Raw genomic sequence first — 25,010 nt, 5'->3', positions numbered from 1 at the left:
AAAGCCTCCAGCCAGGAAGGGGAAGGCAGGATACCACTGCCTGGGAAGGCGGAAGTGAGAGAGGCAGGGCCAACCCATTCCTGTTTCTCTTCTACTTCTTTCTCCAAAGAAAGCCCTCACTCTCCTCGCTACAGCCCAGGGAGGTCATGAGGGGCTGGGAAGACTCCTGTGGCAAAGTGGCCCACTCCAGCCCAGGCCTGGGAAGAAAGGACCCCCAAATCCTTCTGGCTACCAGTATCTTCTGCCCTCATGAGCTGGCCTCTCTCCAGACCACCCCCCAGCATTAAGAGGCGAGAGAAGGAAAAAAAAACCACAAGTTTGTTGTTGTTTTTTTTTTTTTTGAGACGGAGTTTCGCTCTTGTCATCCAGGCTGGACAGTGCAGTGGCACAATCTCGGCTCACTGCAACCTCTGCCTCCTGGGTTCAAGCAATTTTCCTGCCTCAGCCCCGCAAGTAGGTGGGATTACAGGCACCTGCCACCACGCTCAGCTATTTTTTTTGTATTTTTAGTAGACACGGGGTTTCACCATGTTGGCCAGGCTGGTCTCAAACTCTTGACCTCAGGTGATCTGCTCGCCTCGGCCTCCCAAAGTGCTGGGATTACAGGCATGAGTCACCGCGCCTGGCCTTTTTTTGTTTTGTTTTGTTTTTTTTTTAGATGGAGTCTCACTGCAACCTCCACCTCCTGGGTTCAAGCAATTCTCCTGCCTCAGCCTCCCAAGCAGCTGGGATTACAGGCGCCCACCACCAGGCCTAGCTAGTTTTTGTATTTTTAGTAGAAACGGGGTTTCACCATGTTGGTCAGGCTGGTCTCGAACTCCTGACCTCGGGTGATCCACCCGCCTCGGCCTCCCAAAGTGCTGGGATTACAGGCATCAGCGACCACACCCAGCCGAAAAATTTTTAAAGAGAGGGAGGTGGGAGGTAGGAGGTGGCAAAGGGTGGGCTAAGAGAGGCCCCCACACGTTTAGATGGGTCTGGATCTCTCCAGAGAACCTAGCACTGAATGGGTGTCACCAAGGCAGGAGCAAGGCCTGCTGGAGGCCAAGGCCATGCCACCCACATGCCTGGAGTATGGCCTCTGGAACCCCCTGCAGGCAGGGTGGGGTGGGAGAAGGTAAAGGCTGGGCATGATGTCACAGTCCCCACCAGCCTCTTCTCCCCCAAGCATGGTTGGGAACATTCCTCTGTGGTTTTCCCGCCAGCCGTACTGACGACTCTGTGGCCACAAGGCCAGAGCCACATGTGCAGAAGTGGCCAGATGTGACCAGAGGGTGGGGTTACACATACTCATCCTCATTCCCAACCCATGTCCTGCCCCAGCACCAGGAGGAAGGGTCCTTGGAAACTGCAGAAGGCCTTCCTGGAGGTAGCCAGCCACAGCCCACGATGGTGGCAAGGAAATGGCAGCCAGCTCAGGTCTCCCCAGCCCATGAAGTGCTCAGCAAGGCCCTGAGCTGGCCGGAGGGTTATCTGTTCTTAGTCAAGGCTGGCTTGGCCCGTGGCACTCTGATCACTCAGCCAAGCGATGGACAGGCGTCAACCTGCTGCTCCCGGCAATGCTGGGGTTGTAGGAGCCGGATGCCAGCCCGCCTGCCCAGGGAAGGGCAGGGGTCCAAGCACTCCTGGCTCCCAGCAGATAACCCTGCCTAGGGCTGGAACTGTCGCCAGCAGTACTGGCTTCCCTTGCAGGAGCCCTGCAGAGAGCACATGGGCTCAGGCAAGGGGAATCTCCCACCAGACTGTCACTGCCACTGCAGCAGCAGAGATGTTAGGCCCAGAGCTGCAGTGGGAGCCACAGTCCTATTGGTATGCAGGTGGCAGGGCAGGCAGAGGGCTCTGCCATGCAGCCTCGTTCCCATGCAAACAGGAAGCACAGGCGACTCCAGAATATTAATTTGCAGGGCCTGCAGGGACTGGGTGGCATGCAGCACCCCAGGGGTTTGCCAGGTAGCAACCTGCTCCACCCAAAGTGGAAGGGGCCATGGCTGCTGTGCCTGAGTCAGGGAAAGGAGGGGCATGGAGCCCCATGAATAGAGTCTGCCCAGGCACAGACCCTGGAGCCTGGAGGGCCTTGCACTCTCTCAAGGATCTGTGCCCTCTGCCTGCCTGGCATGAGCAGAGCAGGTGGCAGCAGCTGCCATCAGCACCAAGCACCTGGAAGGGGAAGTGGTTGTGTCATGATAGGAAGAGGCTCTTGGCCGCCTCCTGGTGGACTAGGAAGGCTGGGGAACCTCTGGGAAAAGAAGAGGATAGACAGACCTGGGGCGTGGTGGCCAGTTACCCAGGGCTGTCTCTTAAAAAAAGGGAACCTGGGCCGGGCGCATTGGCTCGCGCCTGTAATCCCAGCAGTTTGGGAGGCTGAGGCGGGCAGATCACCTGAGGTCAGGAGTTCAAGACCAGCCTGGCCAACGTGGCAAAACCCCATCTCTACTAAAAAATACAAAGATTAGCTGGGTGCGGTAGCGGGCACTTGTAATCCCAGCTACTCAGGAGGCAGGCAGAATTGTTTGAACCCAGGAGGCAGAGGTTGCAATGAGCCTAGATCATGCCACTGCACTCTAGCCTGGGTGATAGAGCAAGACTCTATTTCAAAAAAAAAAAAAAGAGGGTAGACGAAGGGGCACTGTTCCCTAAGAGGACAGGCCAAGAGCTCTGGCTAGCAAAGAGCCCCACTGAAAGGCCAGGGAGAGCCAGGCGCAATGGCTGTAATCCCAGCACTGTGGGAGTCCGAGGCGTGTGGATCACTTGAGGTCAGGAGTTCAAGACCAGCCTGGCCAACATGGAGAAACCCCATTTCTACTCAAATTACAAAATTAGCTGGGCGTGGTGATGCATGCCTGTAATCCCAGCTACTCGGGAGGCTGAGGCAGGAAAATCACTTGAACCCGGGAGGCAGAGGTTGCAGTGAGCCAAGATCGTGACATTGCACTCCAGCCTGGGCAACAAGAGTGAAACTCTGTCTCAAAAAGAAAAAAAAGAAAAGAAAAGAAAGCCAGGGAAAGGGTCACAGGGGAGGACAAGGCCCTGGGTCCTTCCCTCACCTGCCAGGATCTCACTCTGATGGGAATCGAGAGGCCAGTAGAGCCACCTCCTGCGGAGGTCAGAGGCAAGGCTCTGGGGGAAAGCCTTGGGCCCCCCCACCTGGCTCTATACTTTCCTCTTTCCTAGCACTGAGAACCTTCCTTCTCCTGGGAGTGGTGGCCTCAGTAACAAGCAGCAACACCATCTTGACCTCTGGTTTTCTGCAGGGCTGACCACCCTGCCTCCATGGGAAGTCCCAGCCTGGGTTGCTGAGTGGGTGGGGCTGTGTGTTTCTTTTTTTCTTTTTGTTTTTTGAGACGGAGTCTTGCTCTGTTGCCAAGACTGGAGTGCAGTGGCGCGATCTCGACTCACTGCAAGCTCCGCCTTCCGGGTTCATGCCATTCTCCTGCCTCAGCCTCCTGAGTAGCTGGGACTACAGGCGCCCGCCACCACGCCCAGCTAATTTTTTGTATTTTTAGTAGAGACGGGGTTTCACCGTGTTAGCCAGGATGGTCTCGATCTCCTGACCTCGTGATCTGCCCGCCTCAGCCTCCCAAAGTGCCAGGATTACCGGCGTGAGCCACCGCGCCTGGCCTTGGGGCTGTGTGTTTCTAGCCATGCGAGGGGCTAGGAAAATAGCAAGTTCTGCCTCAGGAGCTGCCCTGCCCAGCTCACGAGCACAAGTGGCCATGGGCAGTGCACCACCTGAGTGACACTTCTTTCCCATCCCGCTGGGTCTGCCTCCTCTTCAGGAACCCCATCCAGCCCAGTGGAGACTTCTGTGGTAGATTATTCAGGCAACATGAGGGAGAGCCTGGTCCTCTGGGGGAGATGATATAGGTGCTCATGGGGCAACCCCTGAGACTACTGCCAGCACAGCCTTAGTCTAAAAAAACGGTGTCCAGGCAAAGAGACACTGCCTCCAAACAGACGAATGGCTCTGGGCCATGAGGCACAGGTTTTAGCAGTGCCTTGGGAACAAGAGTTAACAATAAAAAACAGATCTAGCTTCCCAAGAGCAAGGCCAAGCCTTCCGCCTGCTCTGAACACACCATGAGCTGCACCCCAGGTCCAAGCCTCCTCTCAGAGACAACATCTCCAACTCAAGAATCCCTGTGACAAGAACCCTGGTCAGCAAGGAAATGGGACCTTTCGTTCCCCCAGAGAAGCCCTGAGGGGGAGGGAGCTGGCACAGTGTGGACCTGCCTGGCAGACTCAAGAGGCTTAGCACTTGGCTCTAAAAGACCCTGCTCCATAAAATAAATATAAAAATAAGGCCAGGCGCAGTGGTTCATGCCTGTAATCCCAGCACTTTGAGAGGCCAAGGCGGGCGGATCACGAGGTCAGGAGTTTGAGACCAGCCTGGCCAACATAGTGAAACCCCCGTCTCTACTAAAGATACAAAAAAAAAAAAAAAAATTAGCTGGCATGGTGGCCCACACCTGTAATCCCAGCTACTCGGGCAGCTGAGGCAGAATCACTTCAACCCAGGAGGTGGAGGTTGCAGTGAGCTGAGATCGTGCCATTGCACTCCAGCCTGGGCAACAACAGGGCGAGACTCCGTCTCAAAATAAATAAATAAATAAATACATACACACATAATTTTTTTTTCTTTTTTTTTTTTGAGACGGAGTCTCACTGTCGCCAGGCTGGAGTGCCGTGGCGTGATCTCGGCTCACTGCAACCTCCGCCTTCCAGGTTCAAGCGATTCTCCTGTCTCAGCCTCCTGAGTAGCTGGGACTACAGGTGCGCACCACCACATCCACCTAATTTTTTCTATTTTTAGGTAGAGACGGGGTTTTACCATGTTGGTCAGGATGACCTCAATCTCTTGACCTCATGATCCACCCGCCTCAGCCTCCCAAAGTGCTGGGATTACAGGCGTGAGCCACTGCGCCCGGCCTAAAATAAAATTAATTTTTAAAAAGACCCTGCTCCAAGGCCGGGCGCGGTGGCTCACGCCTGTAATCCCAGCACTTTGGGAGGCCGAGGCGGGTGGATCATGAGGTCAGGAGATCGAGACCATGGTGAAACCTCGTCTCTACTAAAAATACAAAAAAAAAATTAGCTGGGCGCGGTGGCCGGCGCCTGTAGTCCCAGCTACTCCGGAGACTGAGGCGGGAGAATGGCGTGAACCCGGGAGGCGGAGCTTGCAGTGAGCCGAGATCGCGCCACTGCACTCCAGCCTGGGCGACAGCGAGATTCCGTCTCAAAAAAAATAAAATAAATAAATAAAAATAAATAAATAAAAATAAAAATAAAAAGACCCTGCTCCAGCCGGGCGCAGTGGCTCATGCCTGTAATCTCAGCACTTTGGGAGGCCGAGACAGGCAGATCACGAGGTCAGGAAATCGAGACCATCCTGGCTAACACGGTGAAACACCGTCTCTACTAAAAACACAAAAAATTAGCTGGGCGTGGTGGCAGGCACCTGTATTCTCAGCTACTTGGGAGGCTGAGGGGCTGAGGCAGGAGAATGGCATGAACCCAGGAGGTGGAGCTTGCAGTGAGCACCACTGCACTCCAGCCTTGGCGACAGAGCGAGACTCCGTCTCAAAAAAAAAAAAAAAAAAAAGACCCTGCTCCAGAAGCCACCAGTCCCAGAAAGCTAGGAGGAGGGGAGGGGACCCAAGGGGCGTAGAGTACAAGGCATGGGGCATTATTACGCTGTTTGGAATGTCTATACAGGACATAAATGAGGTCCGTGCAGATACTCCCTGGATCTGAGGAGCTGCCTTTACAAGAGGAGAGAGTGAAAAGGACCTTGGAGATCATCTGTTTCAATACCCTCAAGACACAGGTGAGGAAACCAAGCCTCTTAGAGAGGCTGCTCTGCAGATGATCCTACCAGCTAAGTAGCAGCAAAACAGGGATCTGGACCCAGGTGTCTTGACTCCTGGCACAGGCAGGTTCCCTCTGAACATACACGTGTGCAGTCTGGCTCCCATGTGGGGTGTCCTATGTGCTCAGTGTAAGCCAGCCCTGGGACAAGTGAGGGTCTCAATAAAGAGGAGATGAGGCAGGGGGAGGGGGGCAGGGGAGGATGTACGGGGGCTGGTGTTCAACTTTATTCCTGAGCCCCCTTCTCTCCTTGGGCTAAAATCCCCTCAGGGAGGAAGATCACAGACCAAGTGGTCCTCAGTATTTACAGAAAACAAAGCCTCCTCTCACAACCCCAGGAGGCCCCCGAGGCCAGAATGGTTCCTGTGCTCTAGGAGCACAAACTGTGAACTCGCACTGACAGGCCCAGCACATAAGGCTGTGTAGGATGCATATTGCACATGGGCTCTCATCTAAAGGGGTGAGTTGGGGCTGACATCTAGCCCAAGCTCCAATCGCCAGGCCATGCACACTGGCATGAGGATGTATCTACCCAGAAGAAGGGCCTTTTTAAAATCTGCACAAAAGAAGCTTTTATGTGGATTAGCAACGTTCCTACCCAGAGACCTGAGTTCAAATTCCAGCTCTCACTTACTCTGTGACCTTGGGCAGGTTCCCTTTTGCTTTTTTTCTGACAGAGTCTCGCTCTGTTGCTAGGCTGGAGTACTGCAGTGGTGCGATCTTGGCTCACTGCAACCTCCACCCCCCCGGGTTCCAGCGATTCTCCTGCCTCAGCCTCCTGAGTAGCTGCGACTACACGCACGTGCCACCACACCCAGCTAATTTTCGTATTTTTAGTAGAGACGGAGTTTCACCATGTTGGCCAGGATGGTCTCCATCTCGACCTCGTGATCCGCCTGCCTCGGCCTCCCAAAGTGCTGGGATTACAGGCGTGAGCCACCACGCCCGGCCAGGTTCTCTCTTTTTTTTTTTTTTTTTGGAGACAGTCTCTCTGTTGCCCAGGCTGGAGTGCAGTGGGGTGATCTCGGGTCACTGCAACCTCCGCCTCCTGGGTTGAGGTGATTCTCCTGCCTCAGCCTCCCAAGTAGCTGGGACTACAGGCACATGCCACCACACCTGGCTACTCGTTTGTATTTTTAGTAGAGACGGTTTCACCGTGTTAGCCAGGATGGTCTATCTCCCGACCTCAGCTGATCCACCCGCCTCAGCCTCCCAAAGTGCTGGGATTACAGGCTTGAGCTACCGCCCCCGGCCCAGGTTCCCTTTATTTAAGAGATAGCCCTGGGTAACTGGCCTACCCTAGAGGGCAGAATCTCCCACCAGCACCCAGGCCCTCAGGACCTCCCTCACCAGGCTGGGGAGTCAGCAGCTTCTAATTACCTTGTTCTGTCTCTTGGAGATTGGGGAAAGGCTCTTGTTCCTGTCCTGGCCTGAGGGAGTTTGGAAGGAGGCAGAGAACAGCATTTCACACCCTGAGCCCATGACGCTGTGACACCGATGACCCCTCCCCACCAAGGACAGTTTCCCATGATCTATTTCTGTGCTCTGTGTGACTAGTGAGGCCAATTTAGGCTCAACAGGTTCTACCACAATTCAGATACTATTTCCACATAGGCAAGCTGGGTCTGACTCTCACCTAGCAATTTTCACAATTCCTTAAGTAACACAAGTGAACACACATCACATAGTGGTTGAGAGCAAGGGCTCTGGAGTGAGAGGACGCTGGGGTTCAATTCAGGCACTCCCCCTCCTAGGGCAAGACACGGGGCACCACCCTGCACTCCATGCAGGCATCTGTAAACTGGGAGGCAGAACAGCACCCAACACCCAGGGTAGTTAGGCTCGGGAGAATGTATGCGGAGGAGCTTGGCACAGGGCCTGGGAAGATCAAGAGGTGCCAGGCAGGGCTATTATTAATGGCTCCTAATATTTTTTGTGTCCTGAACTCTTTTGGCAATCTAGTGAAGCCTGTGGACCACTTCTCAGAATGGTTCTTTTTTTTTTTTTTTTGAGATGTAGTTTCACTCTTGTTGCCCAGGCTGGAGTGCAATGGCACGATCTCGGCTCACTGCAACCTCCGCCTCCCAAGTTCAAGCAATTCTCCTGCCTCAGCCTCCCAAGTAGCTGGGATTACAGGCATGCGCCACCACGCCCGGCTAATTTTGTATTTTTAGTAGAGATGGGGTTTCACCACGTTGTCCAGGCTGGTTTCGAAACCCTGACCTCAGGTGATCCGCCTGCCTCGGCCTCCCAAAGTGCTGGAATTATAGGTGTGAGCCACCATGCCTGGCCTTCTCAGGATGTTTCTAAAGTGCATAAAATCGGACGGGTGCAGTGGCTCACACCTGTAATCCCAGCACTTTGGGACCCCGAGGTGGGCAGATCACTTGCAGTCAGGAGTTCAAGACCAGCCTGGCCAACGTGGTGAAACCCCGTCTCTACTAAAAATACAAAAATTACCCAGGCATGGTCTCACATACTTGGGAGACTGAGGCAGGAGAATCGCTTGAACCCAGAGGCGGAGGTTGCAGTGAGCTGAGATTGCACTACTGCACTCCGGCCTAGGCAACAGAGTGAGACTCTGTCTCAAAAAAAAAAAATTTTTTTTAAATCAATAAAGTGCATAAAATGAAATACTTAAAATTCCCAAATCTTTTAAGTGGGGCCAACTTCACAGACCACCTGGATTCTAAGGGTGCCAGCCTCAGACTCCCACCAGAGGGAAGTCTTAGCACTCATTTCAGATTGTCTGAATATCACTCTGTGGTCCTGTCACAAACAAAGCCCTTCTTGTGGGTCCCACACAACACAAACCAGTGTAGCCAGCGGCTGGGTGTCGATGCCAGAGGAGGAATCTCTGAGAGCAGCTTCCTTCCCACTCCCGCACTTCCAGGCCATCTCACCTGCCTCGCTACCTCCAGGAAGGGCCACTCTGTGCTCTGTGGCTCAGGCCACAGTTGTGGGATCCCTTTTGTCCCTCAAAAACATTACTTAGCACAGACGAGCACAAGTTTCGGGCCTTGCTCTCGGGGCCCCCAGCTGCAAGCAGTCCAAAATTCTTCCCTGGGCTCCAACCTCACTGAGCCCCACTGCAGGTGACACCTCTCTCCCCAGTTCTATTCCACATCCTCCTGGGTTGAGGACATGGGAGGCCCTAAGCCCCTTTTCCCACAAAGCAGACGCAATGTGAAACTGACCTCAGAGACCCTTAGTGTGTCAGGGAAGGAAGGGCCTGAAGATCAGCAACTCAATTCCCCCAGTTTTCAGAGGAGGAAAGTGAGGCCAGAGAAGGAAGAGACTTGTCCAAGGTCACCTGGAAAGGAGATGGAGGACCCAGGGCTTAATCCCAGCTCTTCTGGCTCTCTGTCTGCTCCCCACTAAAAAACAGAAGGGGAAACACTAAGGCCCAGTCTCAAACTGAATGAGAGATGCAACAAGGGGCCAAACTCTGTATTAAGGATCCAGAGGTCTAGACAAGGGCACCTGGTTGGTCCCCAGAACATCAGAGCCCAGGAGTGCAGGGGAGAATGGGATCAAGTGCAGGGAACCCCCAGAAACCTTGAGGCAGACTGTGACTCTGAAGGACCTTAAGCTCAGGATGCAGAGCCCTGATGGAAGGCACAACGCATCTCTCACTGGTACAGACAGAGTTAGCCGTTGATCTTGGGATGTTCTCTGGAGGAGAAGTAGACTCACATTTCCCAGTCCAGCCATTTCCGGCATATACCTGGGTACAAAGCTACAGGCAAGTAAAAGGCACACTAACCATTCAAAGTCTGCAGCTGTTGCTAGGACTGTTTGCTCCACACCTGGGGTGGAATGGCAGGGGCTCCAGAGCAGATCTGCCTCCACTCCCCAAGCACAGCACAGCTCTGGGTGTCCAGCAGGGCGCCCTGCCCACCTGGCTGCTTGCCATAATCCCCCATTCCACTGGGGTTTAGACACCTGCTCCCTGGAGGCTGGAAACATCCTCTCTCCTGACTGACAGGCAGCTGGGAGTTGGATTCACCTCTCTCTGGGGCGACAGCCTCCCTCCTGCTGTATAGACCCTTCTCCCAGGAGTCCCAAGACCCACCAAGGCCTTCCAGGGATGCTGATGACATCCACTGGCTGACTGCTGGGCCCTGTGACCCATGTCCACACAGCTCTTACTCCAAGGATGAGCTGACTCTACTCTCATCAGAATCACCTGAGACATGAGTTTAAATCATTGGTTCCTGGGCTGCCCTACAGAATCCAAACCTTTGTTGGGGGGCAGGGTGTCAAGGCCTGAGAATCTGCATTTTAATACATTCCCTTGGTAATTCTGATGCGACCAAAAGTTTGAGAACCACTGCCTCACAGTGTCCCTAGGCTGCCTGCTGCCAACCTGACAGCTGTTACAGCTGTGTGTGTGGACACAGTTAATCTGATTTCCTGTCTGGCAGCTGTGTGGCAGGGAAGGGACAGCTGAGGGTCTCAAAAACAAGAAGAAGGGATGAGGCAGGGGGAGGGAGACACAGGAGGTTGTATGGGGGCTGGTGTTCAACTTTATTCCTGAGCCCCCTTCTCTCCTTGGGCTAAAATCCCCTCAGGGAGGAAGATCACAGACCAAGTGGTCCTCAGTATTTACAGAAAACAAAGCCTCCTCTCACAACCCCAGGAGGCCCCCGAGGCCAGAATGGTTCCTGTGCTCTAGGAGCACAAACTGTGAACTCGCACTGACAGGCCCAGCACATAAGGCTGTGTAGGATGCATATTGCACATGGGCTCTCATCTAAAGGGATGAGTTGGGGCTGACATCTAGCCCAAGCTCCAATCGCCAGGCCATGCACACTGGCATGAGGACGTATCTACCCAGAAGAAGGGCCACCTTTTTAAAATCTGCACAAAAGAAGCTTTTTTTTTTTTTGAGGCGGAGTCTCGCTCTTGTTGCCCAGGCTGGAGTGCAATGGCGCAATCTCGGCTCACTGCAACCTCCGCCTCCCGGGTTCAAGCGATTCTCCTGCCTCAGCCTCCCAAGTAGCTAGGATTACAGGCATGCACCACCATGTCCGGCTAATTTTTTTGTATTTTTAGTAGAGACGGGGTTTCTCCATGTTGGTCAGGCTGGTCTCAAACTCCCTACCTCATGTGATCCGCCCGCCTCAGCCTCCCAAAGTGCTGGGATTCCAGTTGTGAGCCACCGAGCCTGGCCAAAAGCAGCTTTTATGTGGATTAGCAATGGTCCTACCCAGAGACCTGAGTTCAAATTCCAGCTCTCACTCTGTGACCTTGGGCAGGTTCCCTTTTTTTAAGAGATAGGGTCTTGTTATAGCGCCCAGGCTGGAATGCAGTGATCATGGCTCATTGCAGCCTCAAACTCTTGGGCTCAAGCAATCCTCCTGCCTCAGCCTCCTGAGTAGCTAGAACTACAGGTGCATGCTACCATGCCTGGTTAATTTTTTTTTTTTTTAACATTTTTTTGTAGAGACATGGTCTGGCTATGCTGCGCAGGCTGGTCTCAAACTCCTGGCCTGAAGTGATCTTCCTCCCTCAGGCTTCCAAAGTGCTGGGATTACAGGTATGAGCCACCATGCCCAGTAAGTTCCTTAACCTCTCTGAGCCTTCTCAATTGTTCACCACAGCTATCAATACTTTCCCAAAAGAGATATGGCAAGGGCCGGGCGTGGTGGCTCACGCCTGTAATCCCAACACTGTGGGGAGGCTGAGGCAGGTGGATCACGAGGACAGGAGTTCGAGACCAGCCTGGCTAACATAGTGAAAACCCGTCTCTACTACAAATACAAAAATTAGCCGGGCATGGTAGCATGTGCTTGTAGTCCCAGCTACTCGGAAGGCTGAGGCAGGAGAATCGCTTGAACCCAGGAGGTGGATGGAGGCTGTGGTAACCCCAGATCGTGCCACTGTACTCCAGCCTGGGCAAAAGAGGGCGACTCCATATCAAAAGACAAACAAACAAAAAAGGACAGAGAAAGTACCTGATAGCCTTGTCACTTAGAGCATTATAATAGTTCCACTCTCACCCCTGAGTCTTGCCCTTCCTACCCTCCCGGCACTACATACCTACACACACAGCCAAACCCAGAAAGACTGAAGAGCACGAACAAGAACATCCAGGGAAAGCCCTAAGACCAAACCTGGACCCCATGGCACTTCCCAGTGTCCATAGCATTCCTTCTAGCACAAGCAGGATTCACACCCTCCCTCCACGGGAAAAGCAGACTCCTCCTCCATGCCATCTCATAAAGTCCTGTGTATTGTCTGGGCATCAGCTCCACCCAGTATAGGACAAAGGGGAATCCAGGACCCACATAAGGGAAGCAGAGAATTCCCCACCTCTGTGTCCTTGAGAATCCCATACTAGGGTTCAAACTCCCAGGCTCCCCAAGCCAGAACCAAGCTTGGATGATGGTGGTGCCCACTGGGCACTGGGGGGCTGTGGTAGGGTGGCCAGGCAGAGACCCCATCCATCAAGGGAGACCTCTGATCGCTAAGAGCAGATGCTGAGATCTGCCCCGCTCTTTAAGCAAGAACAGCAGAGTGCCCCTGTCCTTCAGTAGGCTAAGGCTCTGTCTCACCCACTGGGGTGACTCACTAAAGCTGTCTCTATTCACCCAGAGGTCCAAGCCCCAGAATAGGGCCCAGGAATCCTGCCAGCAATTCTGGACTCCAGCCCTCCCCATGCGACATTCATTCATCCATGTGCCAGGCACTGTGATAGGTGCTGGGCAATGGCAACAACCAAGACAGCCCAGAGAGCAAAGGCTGTCCCTAAAATAGGGCTCCAAAGATGCTGCTGGAGGTGGCAGGCAGGCACCACCCTCGAAAGACCCTTGCCCCAACCCCTTGGGCTTGGGAGACCTGCACAACTCACACTGTCCAAAGAAGCTTCCCTGGACACCTGCTTTTTCAGCCATAGGATCTTGCATCCTGTCTGGAGACTGATCAAGAGATGGGGAGAGGGGGTGGGGAGGGAAACACCAGGCTGCCTGGGCCCTCATGGCCGTGTTTATCCGGGGTGGATTTTTTTTAACCCAAAGGTTAAAGTGTTTCTATTTGAAACATCTATTTACATTCCAGAGTCCAAAAAAAAAAAAAAAAAAAAAAACAACAAGGCTGCCGAGCTCCAGGCCTATATCTGTCCCTAGCCGCGTCACAGACACAGCATCAGAGCTGCGCAGGGGGAACATTCTTAGCCCTCTCCCCGAGCCGCTGAGGTGACTCACGCCTCCCTCCTGCCAGCATGGACCAAGCCACCACTCTGAAGGCCAGCCAGCATTGGGGGTGGAGTGGGGAGACAGGGATCTGGAGAGAGGGGCTGCCTGGGACCCCATGCAGGGGCAGCCAGGCTTAGGGAGGAGATGAGAGCAGGGTCCCAGCCTGCAAGGTTTCTGGGGTACAATCTGAAAGCAGGTGAATGAACAAGCTGAAGAGGAAACTTCCGGCCAACTGCTGGCTGCTGCTGGTAGCAAGGAACAGAGGGGACAGGGCAGGATGGGTGGACCTGATAAGCCAGATAGCGTGGAGCTGTCCCAAGCAGATGCTCTGTGATTATTCTGCCTTCCAAGAGACCACCTTGAGTCCCAGAGGCTATGGGCTAGGGGCCAGCAGGTAGGGTCTTTAGCTAGACCTGTGGACTCCAGACCAGGGTAAGAACCAGCCCTCTGGGTTTATTCCTCATCCCAGGGACCTGTGTAGGTGGCCCCCAGGCATATGCCCCTACCTCAGGGGACTACACGGGTATCTTGTAGAGCCGGTCCCCAAGGGTATGCCCCCATCCCCGCCCCAGGCTACAGGGCTGGCCCCGGGGTAATGCTCCTATCCCCGGGGCCTGCATGGATACCCTGCAGGGCTAGTCTTCAGGGTCATGCCCCTACATGAGAACACTGCATGGGCATCCCTGCCTGGGCAGAAGATAGGTCATGTTCCAAAGATTTTTTTGAATCTTCCCAAAACATTCATGCTCTGACACATCCAAGTCCCACTGCAACCTTATCCCTGGGCAGCTCAGAGCCAAATCACAGGCACCTGCAGAGGCATACAGTTCCCACTTTCCAATTTGAAGCTTGGGATGCACACCCACATATCCAGAGGCAAGGACTCCCCATTCACACGCACACACAGACACCCACACTTGAGTGCCAAGCCACTGCCAGGAGGGGCTGAGCAGGCATGAGTCCAGCAGGCCCCTCCCTGGAGGAAGCATCTTGTGGTGCCGGCCTGGTGGGGAGGCTGTGCCAGGAAGGCTTGATGCTGCCAACAGGTTCCTGGGAGTGAGGGAAGGAGTGGCCCAGCTCTGGGGGACCCCACCCCTAGTCAAGAGCCAAAAATGTTCCTGCTGAGAAGGTGGCAGGATTAGGGGGTCCCGAAGCCCATCTGAGCCAGAGTAACACCTCTTCATCCTCATGAGATGGGAATCAACCCAGACCTGGGGAGAGGAGCGCCATCGGGAGCCAGCTAGGGGCTAAGGCAGCCAAGCCCCTCAATATCCAAGCTGCCAGCCTCTGCCTAACTCACCAAGCCTCCCCAAGTGTCTGATTCTCAAGAGACTCCTGGCTGGGGACTTGCGGAAGTCACTGTACTCAATCCTGTAGCCCCGAGAACCAAGCCAGAGGAGCTGGGGTAACCTTTATTCTTGTGGACACCCAGCTACGCCTTCTTCCCTTGCCCAAACTTGGGGAGCGGGCAGCATGGAGGCAGGTCACTGACCCACTTCCTCCCCTCTGACCACAGTGCCAACTAGGCCAGGATCCTCCAGTAACCCCCAGCCCCCAGCAGCGGATGCCGACCCTGCCAGAGAATGAAGGGACTGGAAGAGATGCAGCAGAGTACAGCTGAGGGGCACAGGGGAGCAGCAGGATCTGGGCAGGGAGGGCAGGGGCCTCTCTGAGCAGGGATCCCCCAGCCCCGTGTATTCTCAACAAAACTCTCAAGACAGATTTATGCAGGATCCTATCTGTGCAAGGCTCAGGGCCAGATACTCAGCCCAGGGACAAGGATGCCCGATGACAGAGGGCAGGCAGGGACATCAAGGCACTTACCTGTCACAGGGATGCTGTGCAGAGAAGTCTGCGGCAGGATTTCCAAGGATGGTTCCCGGCCTGACATCCCATCTGCTGAGAAACAGGATTCTGTCTCATAGATGGTCTGCAGCATCTCCACGAGCCCCTGAGCCTTGGGCACCAGCAGCATGCCAGGGAGGGGGCCGCCAGAGGCGGGGAGCAGGCCGAAGGGAAGGTGGTCGGGCAGCCCGCACTGCACAGGTTCCCTCAGGCCACTGCCGATGGGACCCACACTGTGGGGAAGTGCCTCATCCGGCCTGGGCACTCCTGGCGGCAGGAGGGGCAGGGAGGCCCTAGAGCTGCAGGCCCAGCTCTGCTCTAGAGGGGCATCCGACCACCAGCCTCTCCCTGGTTCCTGGGAGCTGGGGTATGGCTGAGCACTTGGGACAGGAAGGGGAGCTCAGCGGGCAGGCGGGCTCTGTGTTCCCTCCCAACCCTGGGTGACAGCTCTGGGCCCGGCTCCCTGCTCCTCCTTCCCGAATGAGCCGCCGCCGGCAGCTGGCAGGAGACTGAAATAGCAGTTGGGGGAGGGCCCTGTCTATAAATAGGTGGAGCATGCTCAGGGAGCTGCGGGCCGGCTGCCAGGAGGCCCCATGGGGGGGGAGGCGGTTCTACCCCAGGAGGAAGCGCCAGGCGAGGGGGATGGGAACAGGGGAGGGCCTGCACTCAGGGCCAAGGCCACAGCGCTGGGTGGCCAGAGGCTGGGCTGGGGAAGGGCGCCGGCTGGGGTACCCATGCATCTGGGAGCGGCTCTGGCTGCTACTCTTGGCAAGCAAGCCAGGGGATGGAGACCAAGAAGCCAGACTCAAGCCTCCGTCTTTCTTCTTGCCTTCCAGAACAGGTAAAGGAATCAGAAGGGTCTAGGAGAGGCTGGCACACAGGCACCTTCCCTGGAGTTCTAATAGCCCCATGGAGGTTTGCTTAACTTCTGCCCTCCCACAGAGTTGAGAGGTGCCTCCCCACCCCACCCCTTCAACCAGCAGAGAGACCCCTAAACACCTGCTAAACGGCAGCTCCCTCCCGCTCATTCTAGAGTGTCGCCTCCAGAGGCTGCTCAGCCTCAGCCTCTTTCTAGGGTGTAGGGATACTCCTCCTGGGCAGACAGGTGTCCCCTGGTCCCCTTTCCTCACCCCAATCCAGGAAAGGGGACCACGGAACATCTGCTAATTCTCAGAGCACAGGTAGCTCCTCCATGGCAATGTGCCAGGTGAAGTGCTAAGAACATCATATACATCATCTCATTTATTCTGCATGGTGACCTTGGGAGAGAGGCACAGATGGGAAAACTGAGGCACAGGGACATGAAGTCACTCACCCTAGGTCATAAAGCTGTTTACATGGCAGGGCTGGGATGTCTGAGGCTCAGGTCTGAGCTCTAACCACCACACTCCACTGCCTCCCATTTCCCAGGGTTTCTATTAACAGGTACAATGACCCCTGTGCTCAAGTAGGAAGAGACTTGAGGTTGGAACCTCGCTAAGGAGAGTCAAGAGTTTTTCAGCATCCAGTCATTACCCACCAGCCAGCTTCAGGCCTGGCAGCACAGCCCCTGCTCCCTGGGTCCTGGGGCTGGTGCACCATGAGGACCAGTGCCACTCCCCCGCCCTCCCCACCGCTGGCCTGCCCCTGCTCCTCAGGTTGTGCCTCCCACTTGGCCCCCTGACCTCACTAGAGCCTTTTAATAGCCTGGTTATTCCTGTGTCTATATCCCCCTCCCCCTTCCTGATGTCACAGTTGCTATTTTGGAGCCCCCTCCTTGACCCCTACTCCAGGCATGGAGCCAGGGACACCTGTCCTCTCTCTGGACTGGATGACCTCACCCTCTTGTTGGGAGCCCAGGAGGAGCTGGCCAACCAAGGACACAGTGGCTGTGGCTCCGGGAGCCCAATTTCCCAGCCAGCTTCTGCCAGTCAGGGATGGCAAAGGGGTCTCCTGCCCTTAGGCTGGGAGTGGGAGGATTAGGGGGACCACACCTATAGGCAGAGGGAGGCTTTCCCAGGCCCTAGACTAGCAAGATGTATATGTTGCCGGGGGGTACCCAGTGGTGGACCAGGAAAGAAGCTGCAGCTTCTAAACCAGGACAGATTCTAGAAAAAGGGCAATGGAACAGTACTCCCTCAGAGGCCTAGCGCTGGTGGACATTCAGAGTATGGCTGGGGATCTCGTTCACCACCCCTTGCCCCAACCTCATCCTGGCCAACCAGGCCCTCTCAAGAGGAAGGGAAGGGAAGGTCTTCATCAGTGGGGTGATGGGCAGCAGATTCAAGGGAGCCCAGAAAGCCGAGAGCAGCAACCCCTCCCAGCCCAGAACTCCACCCACCCATGCTAGGAGTAACCAGAAGGGCTGGCTAGCCCTGTCCCAGCTCTCTCTGCCTGCCCCAGGCACAGGAGAGTGTGGCAGGAGAGTCCAGTTACCAGGACTCAAAAGCAGGGCCCCCAGAACCTGGAGCACCCAGACATCGAAGGAAAGAGGACTTCCTGCTTAGGGAAGATAGTAGCACCCAGGACAGGGACACCCAGAGGTGGCTGGAGCTGGGAGCTGGCACCATTACAGCCTCCAAGAAGTAGGAAGCAAAGTGTTGGACACAGTCAGAAAATCCTCAGTGCAATTCCCAGAACCCTCCAAGGCAGTAAGAGAGGAGGTTTGGGATGGGGACAAATGCCTTTTTTTTTTCTGAGATTCAGGTGATACAAGGTCCTCCTAATGTCTAACTTCAATCCTTCATGCTTTAGCCCCCCTCCTTGCAGTTCACTTCTCTTTTCCATTCTCTCCCATCCAGCACACCCATGTCTCATCCCACAAACCTTATGGAGCACCCACCAAGCATGGGGTACATGAGCTTCACCCAGAGCCAGGACTGTCTTCCCCAGACTCACTCTGCCCCTCCCTCAAAGGCTGTACTCTGACCTCCTAGCCCTCTGAATCTGAAGGAGGAAAGAACCTAACCCTGGCTCCAGGTTCCATTTCCTGAGCCCAAAGGCTGTGGGGATGGGGGGACCTTGACCAAAGGGAAGAAAGCAAGGTCTGCTTAGTGTGCAGTGAAAAAGCCAAGGGCTGGCCCAGGAGCACCCTGGATGAAGTGTGAGATGCCAGCTTCCCTGAGACCCAGACATCAGGCCTGCCCGCCCTCCTGTTCTTTCCTGCCCTTCGAGTCCAGTCGTGCTGGAGCCCATCAGCATGGCCTGGGAGCTGCCATGTGCCAGACTCCATGCTAGGTGTTGGCTGAACCCTCTCATTTGAAGCCAAGGCCAGGAAAAATGTGAACACCTACTTTGGCATCTTCTACTTCCCCTCAGGGTTGACCCTGCCTTCCCTGGCCATTCCATTCTAAGCCTTCAATCTCTTTGGAATGATAGAGCAGGGAAGAGGAGGGGAGAAGCAGGTCCCACTCTGCAGTGAGCACAGAAGTGTCCCACGCAGCATCTCAGTAGAGAAGGGAGGCCAGGAGTCTACTTCCCAGACCCCAGCCCCATGCCAGGATTGACCCACTTTCTCACTGCCTGCCTTCCCTGGGGGCTATGAAGGAGGCAGAGCCCAAGGCTGGAAGGCAGGACGCCGAGGTTCCTGACTCCACCCCACACCCATGTCCCAGTTTCTCTGGTCACCCAGAGAGCAAGGGTGGGGGGGCACTGCTGCCCTCCATCCTGGAAAAGGGAGAAAGAAAGTGTGAGGGTTCTGGGAGGCGCTGGGCAGGCAGGTGTTGTCATGAAGCTTGTCTCCCTCCCACACTGGGGAGAAGGATCCTGGCCGCCTCCTCCATGGCCCCACTGCCACCCAGACTGGCTTGCACAGCGGGCCTCACTCTTGCCTGCTCTTCTGGGCAATGGCACAGAGAAGAGGGTACAACCAGAGCTGGCCTTGGTCCCAGGCCCCTGGGCAGCTCCTCCAACCTAGTTGGGCCGAGTCTGAGCTGAGGGAAAATTCTGTCAGCCTTTCAGCCCCACTGAGGAGAACATGCAGAAGCAAACAGTTCCAGAAAAATAAAGAAAGCCTTAATCCTCAAGCCCTCTTTTGCCTGAAGAAAAGGCAGAGATCGGGGAATGGTCTCAGGGAAGCAGGCAACTCCATCAATAGCCTCCGCCTGTGATTCCAAGACTGCAAAAGAGGTAAATAAAGTCAAAGGCTGGTAGGCAGCCCAAGCCAGAGGGAAGTCATCAGCTCCCACCTCCCTGGGGGTGGGCCCCAGAAGGAAATCACTCACAGTCTCCACCTGCTGCCCCTCACCAAAACAGTCTCTCTTGCTAACATGTTCACTGTGAAGACCAGGGATGGCCCATCTCATATTTTCTTCTGTCTTCCACAGGCTGAGCCTGTTGGTGATACTCAGTGAGGACTTGCCAAACTGAAAAGCTCCTACGCTGAGAGGACTTGGGGGGAACCAGAAGCTCTGCCCCTTACCCAGCCTGCTGTTCTGTACTCTGGGGAAAGAGGAGCAAGTGTTCAGGGAAGTGAGGAGAAGGTGGGAGGCGCTCAGGGGCTGCAGCAGACCCTGGGGACTAACCATTTCCTTCCTTCCCACCTCTTATCTCCTGCCTCGTGGCCCATACCTTTCCTTCTTGGGGCTCTCTGCAGGGTGTCTACGGGGAAGTGGACACCCGCGTGCTCTGGCTACAATCGGTGGTTTCATTTTACTTCCGCCGAGTTCCAAGGCATGTGGTTTCCAGGCTTCTGCCAGGCGCTGGGCACCCCAGCCCTAGCCCAGATGCCAGCCCAAGCTCTGGGAATAGCAGACACTAGGCCCCTCAGAAAGGAAGAGCTGGGGGAAGGCTATCTCCCTGGCCCAGGGCAGCTGGAACCCCACAACTGGGAAAGCCAGTCCAGAACCCCAGGAACACTCTGCAGGAAGGGCCTCAAACAAACATCCCCAAGCAGTGGCCCCAGTTCCAAAGCCTCTCAACAATCCTAAAATGAGGTTCCCAATCCCTGGCCCCCTCCTTTTTTCCCTCTTTCCCCAACACAGAGAAGACAGCATCTCCCCCTGCTGGGGGGAGCTGGAAAGCCAGCCAGGAGGCGGGGCCCATTCCACAGGCCCACTCAGGATGCCCCTCCTGGCCAGGGCTCGGTAGTGGCTCTCAAGCTGCCGGCCTCCTGCGTTGGTGGACACGTCCAGCTCCTCCAACACTCCTGTCAGCTCCCGCAGAGGTAGCTGCAAGGGAAACTCAGACCACCAGCGTCTGGAAAGGTAACCCAATAACTTCATCTATCCTGGGTTATCACATTTCCCTGCAAGGGAAAGAAACCCCAAAGCTGGGAAAAATCCTTTCCAAGCCACCAACAGATGCCTCTAGGCAGCTTCAATTCCCTTGGCCAAGAGTTAGACCCCAGCCCCATGGGAAGCAGGTACTGCAGATGGCTCCTAGACAGGTCAGCATCACAACTCAGAGGAAAGAAGCAGCTGGCACTACTGCCCGACATGGCTGAGCTTGCTGGGGTAGTGTCCAGCCAAGATGCACGAAGGACAGATGAGGACCCAGGCCTCTCCTTTCCCTTCGCCATCCAGCCTCAGAGGGGCAAGCAAGAGGGCAGAGCTGGGGAGCCCACCCATCCCAGCCCCTAGGGGCTGAATGAGGGCAAGGGCAGAGGCAGGAATATCTGAAGGAGAACAGCAAACCCTGCAGAAAGGATGATGGGGAAGAAAATGTGGGGTGGTCTGGATTCCTCCCTGATGCTGTTTCTGTACAATCCTGCAAATGGGTATTCATCCTAGGCCCTAAGTGCCCTATCTCTAAAAGGAGAAATATCCACCCACCCCTACATAAAAAAGATGAGGAGTATGATGGGCGGCGGAGAGCTAAAGTTGAGCAAGATGGACCTTTAACACTGTACAGAAGGAGACAGCCTAGGAGGAGACGACAGCCACTACTCTGACCACACTGCCCCAGGACCCTCCTGGGAAACTGCTGAGGGTCCAGCTCAGGCCACTAGAACACAGCCTCACAGGCACACATCCAGACCCAGCTGCACATCAAGCTGCCTGGAGTCCCCCCAATAGACTATTTCTGGCAGCACTGGACAGGGTCCTAGGAACAGAGAGGAACAGGAAATCTCAGAGTAAAAGACCCCAGGTTAGCAATCTACCATATGAAGGGCCCAAGAGGAAGAGAGGCAGTCTACCTGGACTCAGAGGAGAGCCGAGACTCCTCTACACACGTCACCCCACTCCCACCCAATGCCACGCACCCACACACGGAGGTTAAGGCCCAGTGCCCTTGTAAACCTCCACTAAGAAAAAAGTATGGAACACAAACATTCCACTAAGTAAAGAAGCCACCACCACAAAGAGGAAGCTGAGCATTCTGCTACAGTAAAGAAATTCCTCCAACATCATCCCAGACTGCCCAGAGAGATTAAGAGATACACACTCCCCCCTCAGGCCCGCCTGTCTGGGCTAGCAGGGGAAGGCGGAGCTGGAGCTGAACACCCCTAAGTTGAGAGGGCAAGCATGGGGGGCAGAGTAGGACCCATTGCCTTCCCAGGACCAGACCGGACCATTGATCCCTCGATTCCCAGGTCTACCTCATGGGCCCTTTCTTGCAACACTTCTCCACTCCTTACCCTCTCATCCCCTTATAGCTCAGATAGTAAAGCTCAGCTGGCCTGGAAGGGATGGAAGGGAAACCCACACAGCCCACTGCATCCAAAGCTACCCCAGGGTGCTCTTCTCCAACCTCCCAGCTCTTACCCGACTCGTTGGGAGAGTTCATGCCGGCTCTGGGCCTGCAGAAAGCTGGCGTTGGGGGCTGGGACGGGAGGGGGTGGAGCTGCGGTGATGTCAAGAGAGACAGACGATAACAGACAGACGGGACGGGAGCCCGGGGCCGCCGTGCCTCTAATGCCCATCCGAGGCCATCCTTCGGGGCGAGGCAGTCAGGCACTCAGAACGGCATCCCTGGGGAGAGATGGAGCAGGGTTAGAGGCCCCTAACTCAGGAATCTGAGAGTCGAAGGAGACCTTGGAGCTCGTCAGTTTGTACCTGGGGATGAGGGATGAGAGGGAGGGATACCTGCCCACAGCCACAGTAGAAATCAGCAGAACTGGATAGACCCTGGTTTCTTATCTTACTAACTGATGAGGCTCCCAGAGCCCAAGGGATAGGAAATGGCTATGGTGGCCAAACACAACAGACCCCTTTTCAGGTGAGTGTCTACTGCCAGGTGGGGAGACCCTATAGACTCCCAACAGTGCCTGCCATGGGACTAGGTGTGCACCAAAGGAGAAAGTGCAGGGGGGGGCTTCTGATCTCTATCCATAGCAGTGGGGAGATGCAGGGCTGATCTACAGTCCCTGGCAGAAGTGAAGGCAGAAACTGGTATCCCAGCCTCCACAGCCTAAGCTGGGACTTCTAGGGGTCCTCTCCCGACTTTCTGATCCTTGTGCACCCAGCTCTGGAAATATGGATGTGCTTCTGTTTTGGCCTCCCCCAATTCAACAACAGACCAGGACAAGAGCTTCTCTTTCCAGGAATTGAGAAAGTCAGAGACCTCTCCATCCCAAATCTAGTACCCTTGGCCTGGCAGGCGCAGGGCCCAAGCCCAGCACTTTGTGTATATTGTACAGGTTGTGCTCTGTGTAAGGAGGTCTGGCCCAGGGAGATATGAAATCCAGCCTGTGCCCTGCCTGCCAAGCCATGGCCTGACATGCTGAGTCCACCCAAAACAAGGGACGATTTTTTCCCAGTTTGTACAAAAGCAACAAAAGGCCCAGCAGTAGCCCTGCTGAGGCCAGTATAGTAAAGGAGGAGGTATTACAGGACCACGGCTTTGCCAACCCATGCCCACTCCTCCAGTTCTCCCCCACAGTTAGTCCTCAAGCCTCAGACACTATGCATACAGCCACCTGGCCCATCCCTAAACAGCCCACGATCCACCCCAGACATGATCTCATTCATTTGCTTCCAAATGAAGGCAGGCCCTCCGATACCCAATGAAAGCGAGGTAGCAGGAAGCCATCAGAGGAGGCTGTGAGCTGCTGCGAGTTTAAGCCCTAACTCTGCTCCCCAAGCCTCGAACCAGCAATCAGCTCTGCCCCCCCCTTGACAGCCCCACCTCCTGGCAGGACTAATTCTCAGTAAGCCTTACATTCTCATCAGATTCCCAAGGGTGGGGTCCATTTGGAACCCAGAAGCCCAGAAGCCAGCTATGGCAGAAACACAAGAACGTGAACACACATGCGCACGCACGCACACATGCATACACGAGACCCTGAGGTCCCAGGCTTGCTGCTGGGACCACAGGGCTTGGACTCCATGGCTGGAGAAAGGTGCACTCAGATTGGGTGGCAGAGTTGAAGGGACTAAATTGCTCCTGACAGGCACAGGTATGGGATTAAGACAAAAAAGGCTGCGCAGGCAGGGCTGAGGCCAAGCTCAGGAATGTGGCAGGTAGGGCTGCTGGTGCTCTGGCAGGGCCCACGTGGGCAGGCAGTTCAGCCTGTGCCCACACCAAGGCTGGCACCCAGTCCTGCTCACACCCTTTCCCGTGGGCTGGGGAACACAGGTTCAGAAATTCCCACGATTCCCAGCAGGCCTGAGTAGCCCAGCCCATCTCCACAGCAAGGTGCTCAGAAGGGGCACAGCCCCAGTGGCACAGAAACCAGGTTAACCCACCCACTCTCTCTCTGGGTCTTAACGGTGCTGATTCTCACCCCTGAGGCAGAAGAGGAAGGGAGCAGCTCCTTGAACTCATGGTGGGCTCGGGACTCAGCTATGTCTGCTCCTCCCCATCCTAAAAAATTCAGCAGGATCCCTGGGCCCCTGGGCCCTGTCCACCTGTAAAGAGTGTCTGCCAACACCCGCATCAAGTCTCCCAAGTGAACCAGAGCCACAGGCTGAGCCTCCCTGAGAAACAAAGCAGTGTTCACGGTCTGATCGGGACAAGCACAGATTCCTGTCTGGGGTGAAGCATGAAGGGGAGAAGGGGAGCCTGATGTTTAAAACCTAAGCTGTTTGTTCCCACATCTGCCAGAGAAATCTGTTGGGTCTCAGTGGGCAGTCAGGGACCAGGAGCTGTGTCCCAGATGACCTAACACTTGGATGCCAAACCAGGGAGCGGCCCAACTTCCAAGACATCATAAGCAGGCAGACCCCCTGCCCACCCCACTACCTCACACCAACTCTTTCTTCCAGACAGACCCCTACCCCACTCCAGGATCCAAAACCACCTCCCACATCCAGCCAAGACAGCCGGACAAGGATGAATGAAGGAAATGGGCTGCATCTCATCCTACAAGCTCAGGGCTGAGCCTGGAGAAGTAGGGTGGAAACCCCAAACTCTGGCAAAGGGTGAGAGGAGGAGGGCAGACAAGTGAGGGGCACATGCTACAAAGCAATGCTCCAAAGGCCATAGGTTCACAATGTTACCCTGTAGAGATCTTGTTCTTCAAACAACTCCCTCAAAATTCCTGGGGAGTCAGGTGTCCCTTGAAGACCCACTCTGGAACCTGGAGTCCAGTACCACCATGCAACCCCCTCCCAACACACCTGCTCTGGCCCCAGGCCAGGGTACCCCCTAGGTCATAGGTGACAGGGTCAAGCAGTGTGAACCAAGTCTTGGGAGTCTGAGGTTGTTTCACTCTACCTCAACGGCTTCATCAAAAAGTTACAAACTGGCCAGGCGTGGTGGCTCACGCCTGTAATCCCAGCACTTTGTGAGGCCAAGGCGGGCGGATGACCTGAGGTCAGGAGTTCTAGACCAGCCTGATCAACATGGAGAAACCCTGTCTCTACTAAAAAAATACAAAATTGGCCGGGTGTGGTGGCGCATGCCTGTAATCACAGCTACTCAGGAGGCTGAGGCAGGAGAATCACTCGAACCCTGGAGACAGAGGTTGAGGTGAGCCAAGATTGTGCCATTGCACTCCAGCCTGGGCAGTAAGAGGGAATCTCCATCTCAAAAAAAAAAAAAAGTTACGAGCCAAGACATCCCACCCAAAGGTCAAAAGCACTAGGGACTTATCTTGACCCCTCCTGACCATGGCCACAGCCTACCACTTTCCTCAGCCTCTGAGAGCTTCTGTTGCCTAGTGCCTCCCCCAAGCTAGGCCAACAGAAGCCTGGAAGGATCAGAGTCATGAAGGGTGGCTGACTTGGATGTCCAGGCCCC

At 55.2% G+C, this 25,010-nt stretch overlaps 1 protein-coding gene across 16 annotated transcripts in view; it reads right to left on the bottom strand.

The window, feature by feature from the left end:
- HDAC5 (histone deacetylase 5) overlaps window positions 1–25,010 on the bottom strand; it is a 47,231-nt gene that overhangs the window by 19,446 nt on the left and 2,775 nt on the right. For 4 of the 16 annotated variants that reach the window (XM_030800752.1, XM_030800754.1, XM_030800757.1 and 1 more), the window contains exons 2-4: window positions 21,593–21,799; window positions 14,889–14,963; window positions 7,246–7,295 (exon numbers count right to left, since the gene is read on the bottom strand). In XM_030800752.1, coding sequence (XP_030656612.1) covers window positions 7,246–7,295; window positions 14,889–14,963; window positions 21,593–21,750 — 283 coding nt within the window. In that variant the 5' untranslated portion in view covers window positions 21,751–21,799. Of the gene's footprint in view, window positions 1–7,245; window positions 7,296–9,062; window positions 9,179–14,888; window positions 14,964–21,592; window positions 21,800–25,010 lie in introns of those variants that run through there. The other 12 variants (XM_030800758.1, XM_030800760.1, XM_030800759.1 and 9 more) reach the window with 10 other exon arrangements.

This window comes from Nomascus leucogenys, chromosome 19 (assembly GCF_006542625.1).
Source record: "Nomascus leucogenys isolate Asia chromosome 19, Asia_NLE_v1, whole genome shotgun sequence".
Lineage (NCBI taxonomy): Eukaryota > Metazoa > Chordata > Mammalia > Primates > Hylobatidae > Nomascus > Nomascus leucogenys.
The sequence above is the reverse complement of the archived record's forward strand: the minus strand, read 5'-3'. Positions and strand labels throughout refer to the sequence as shown.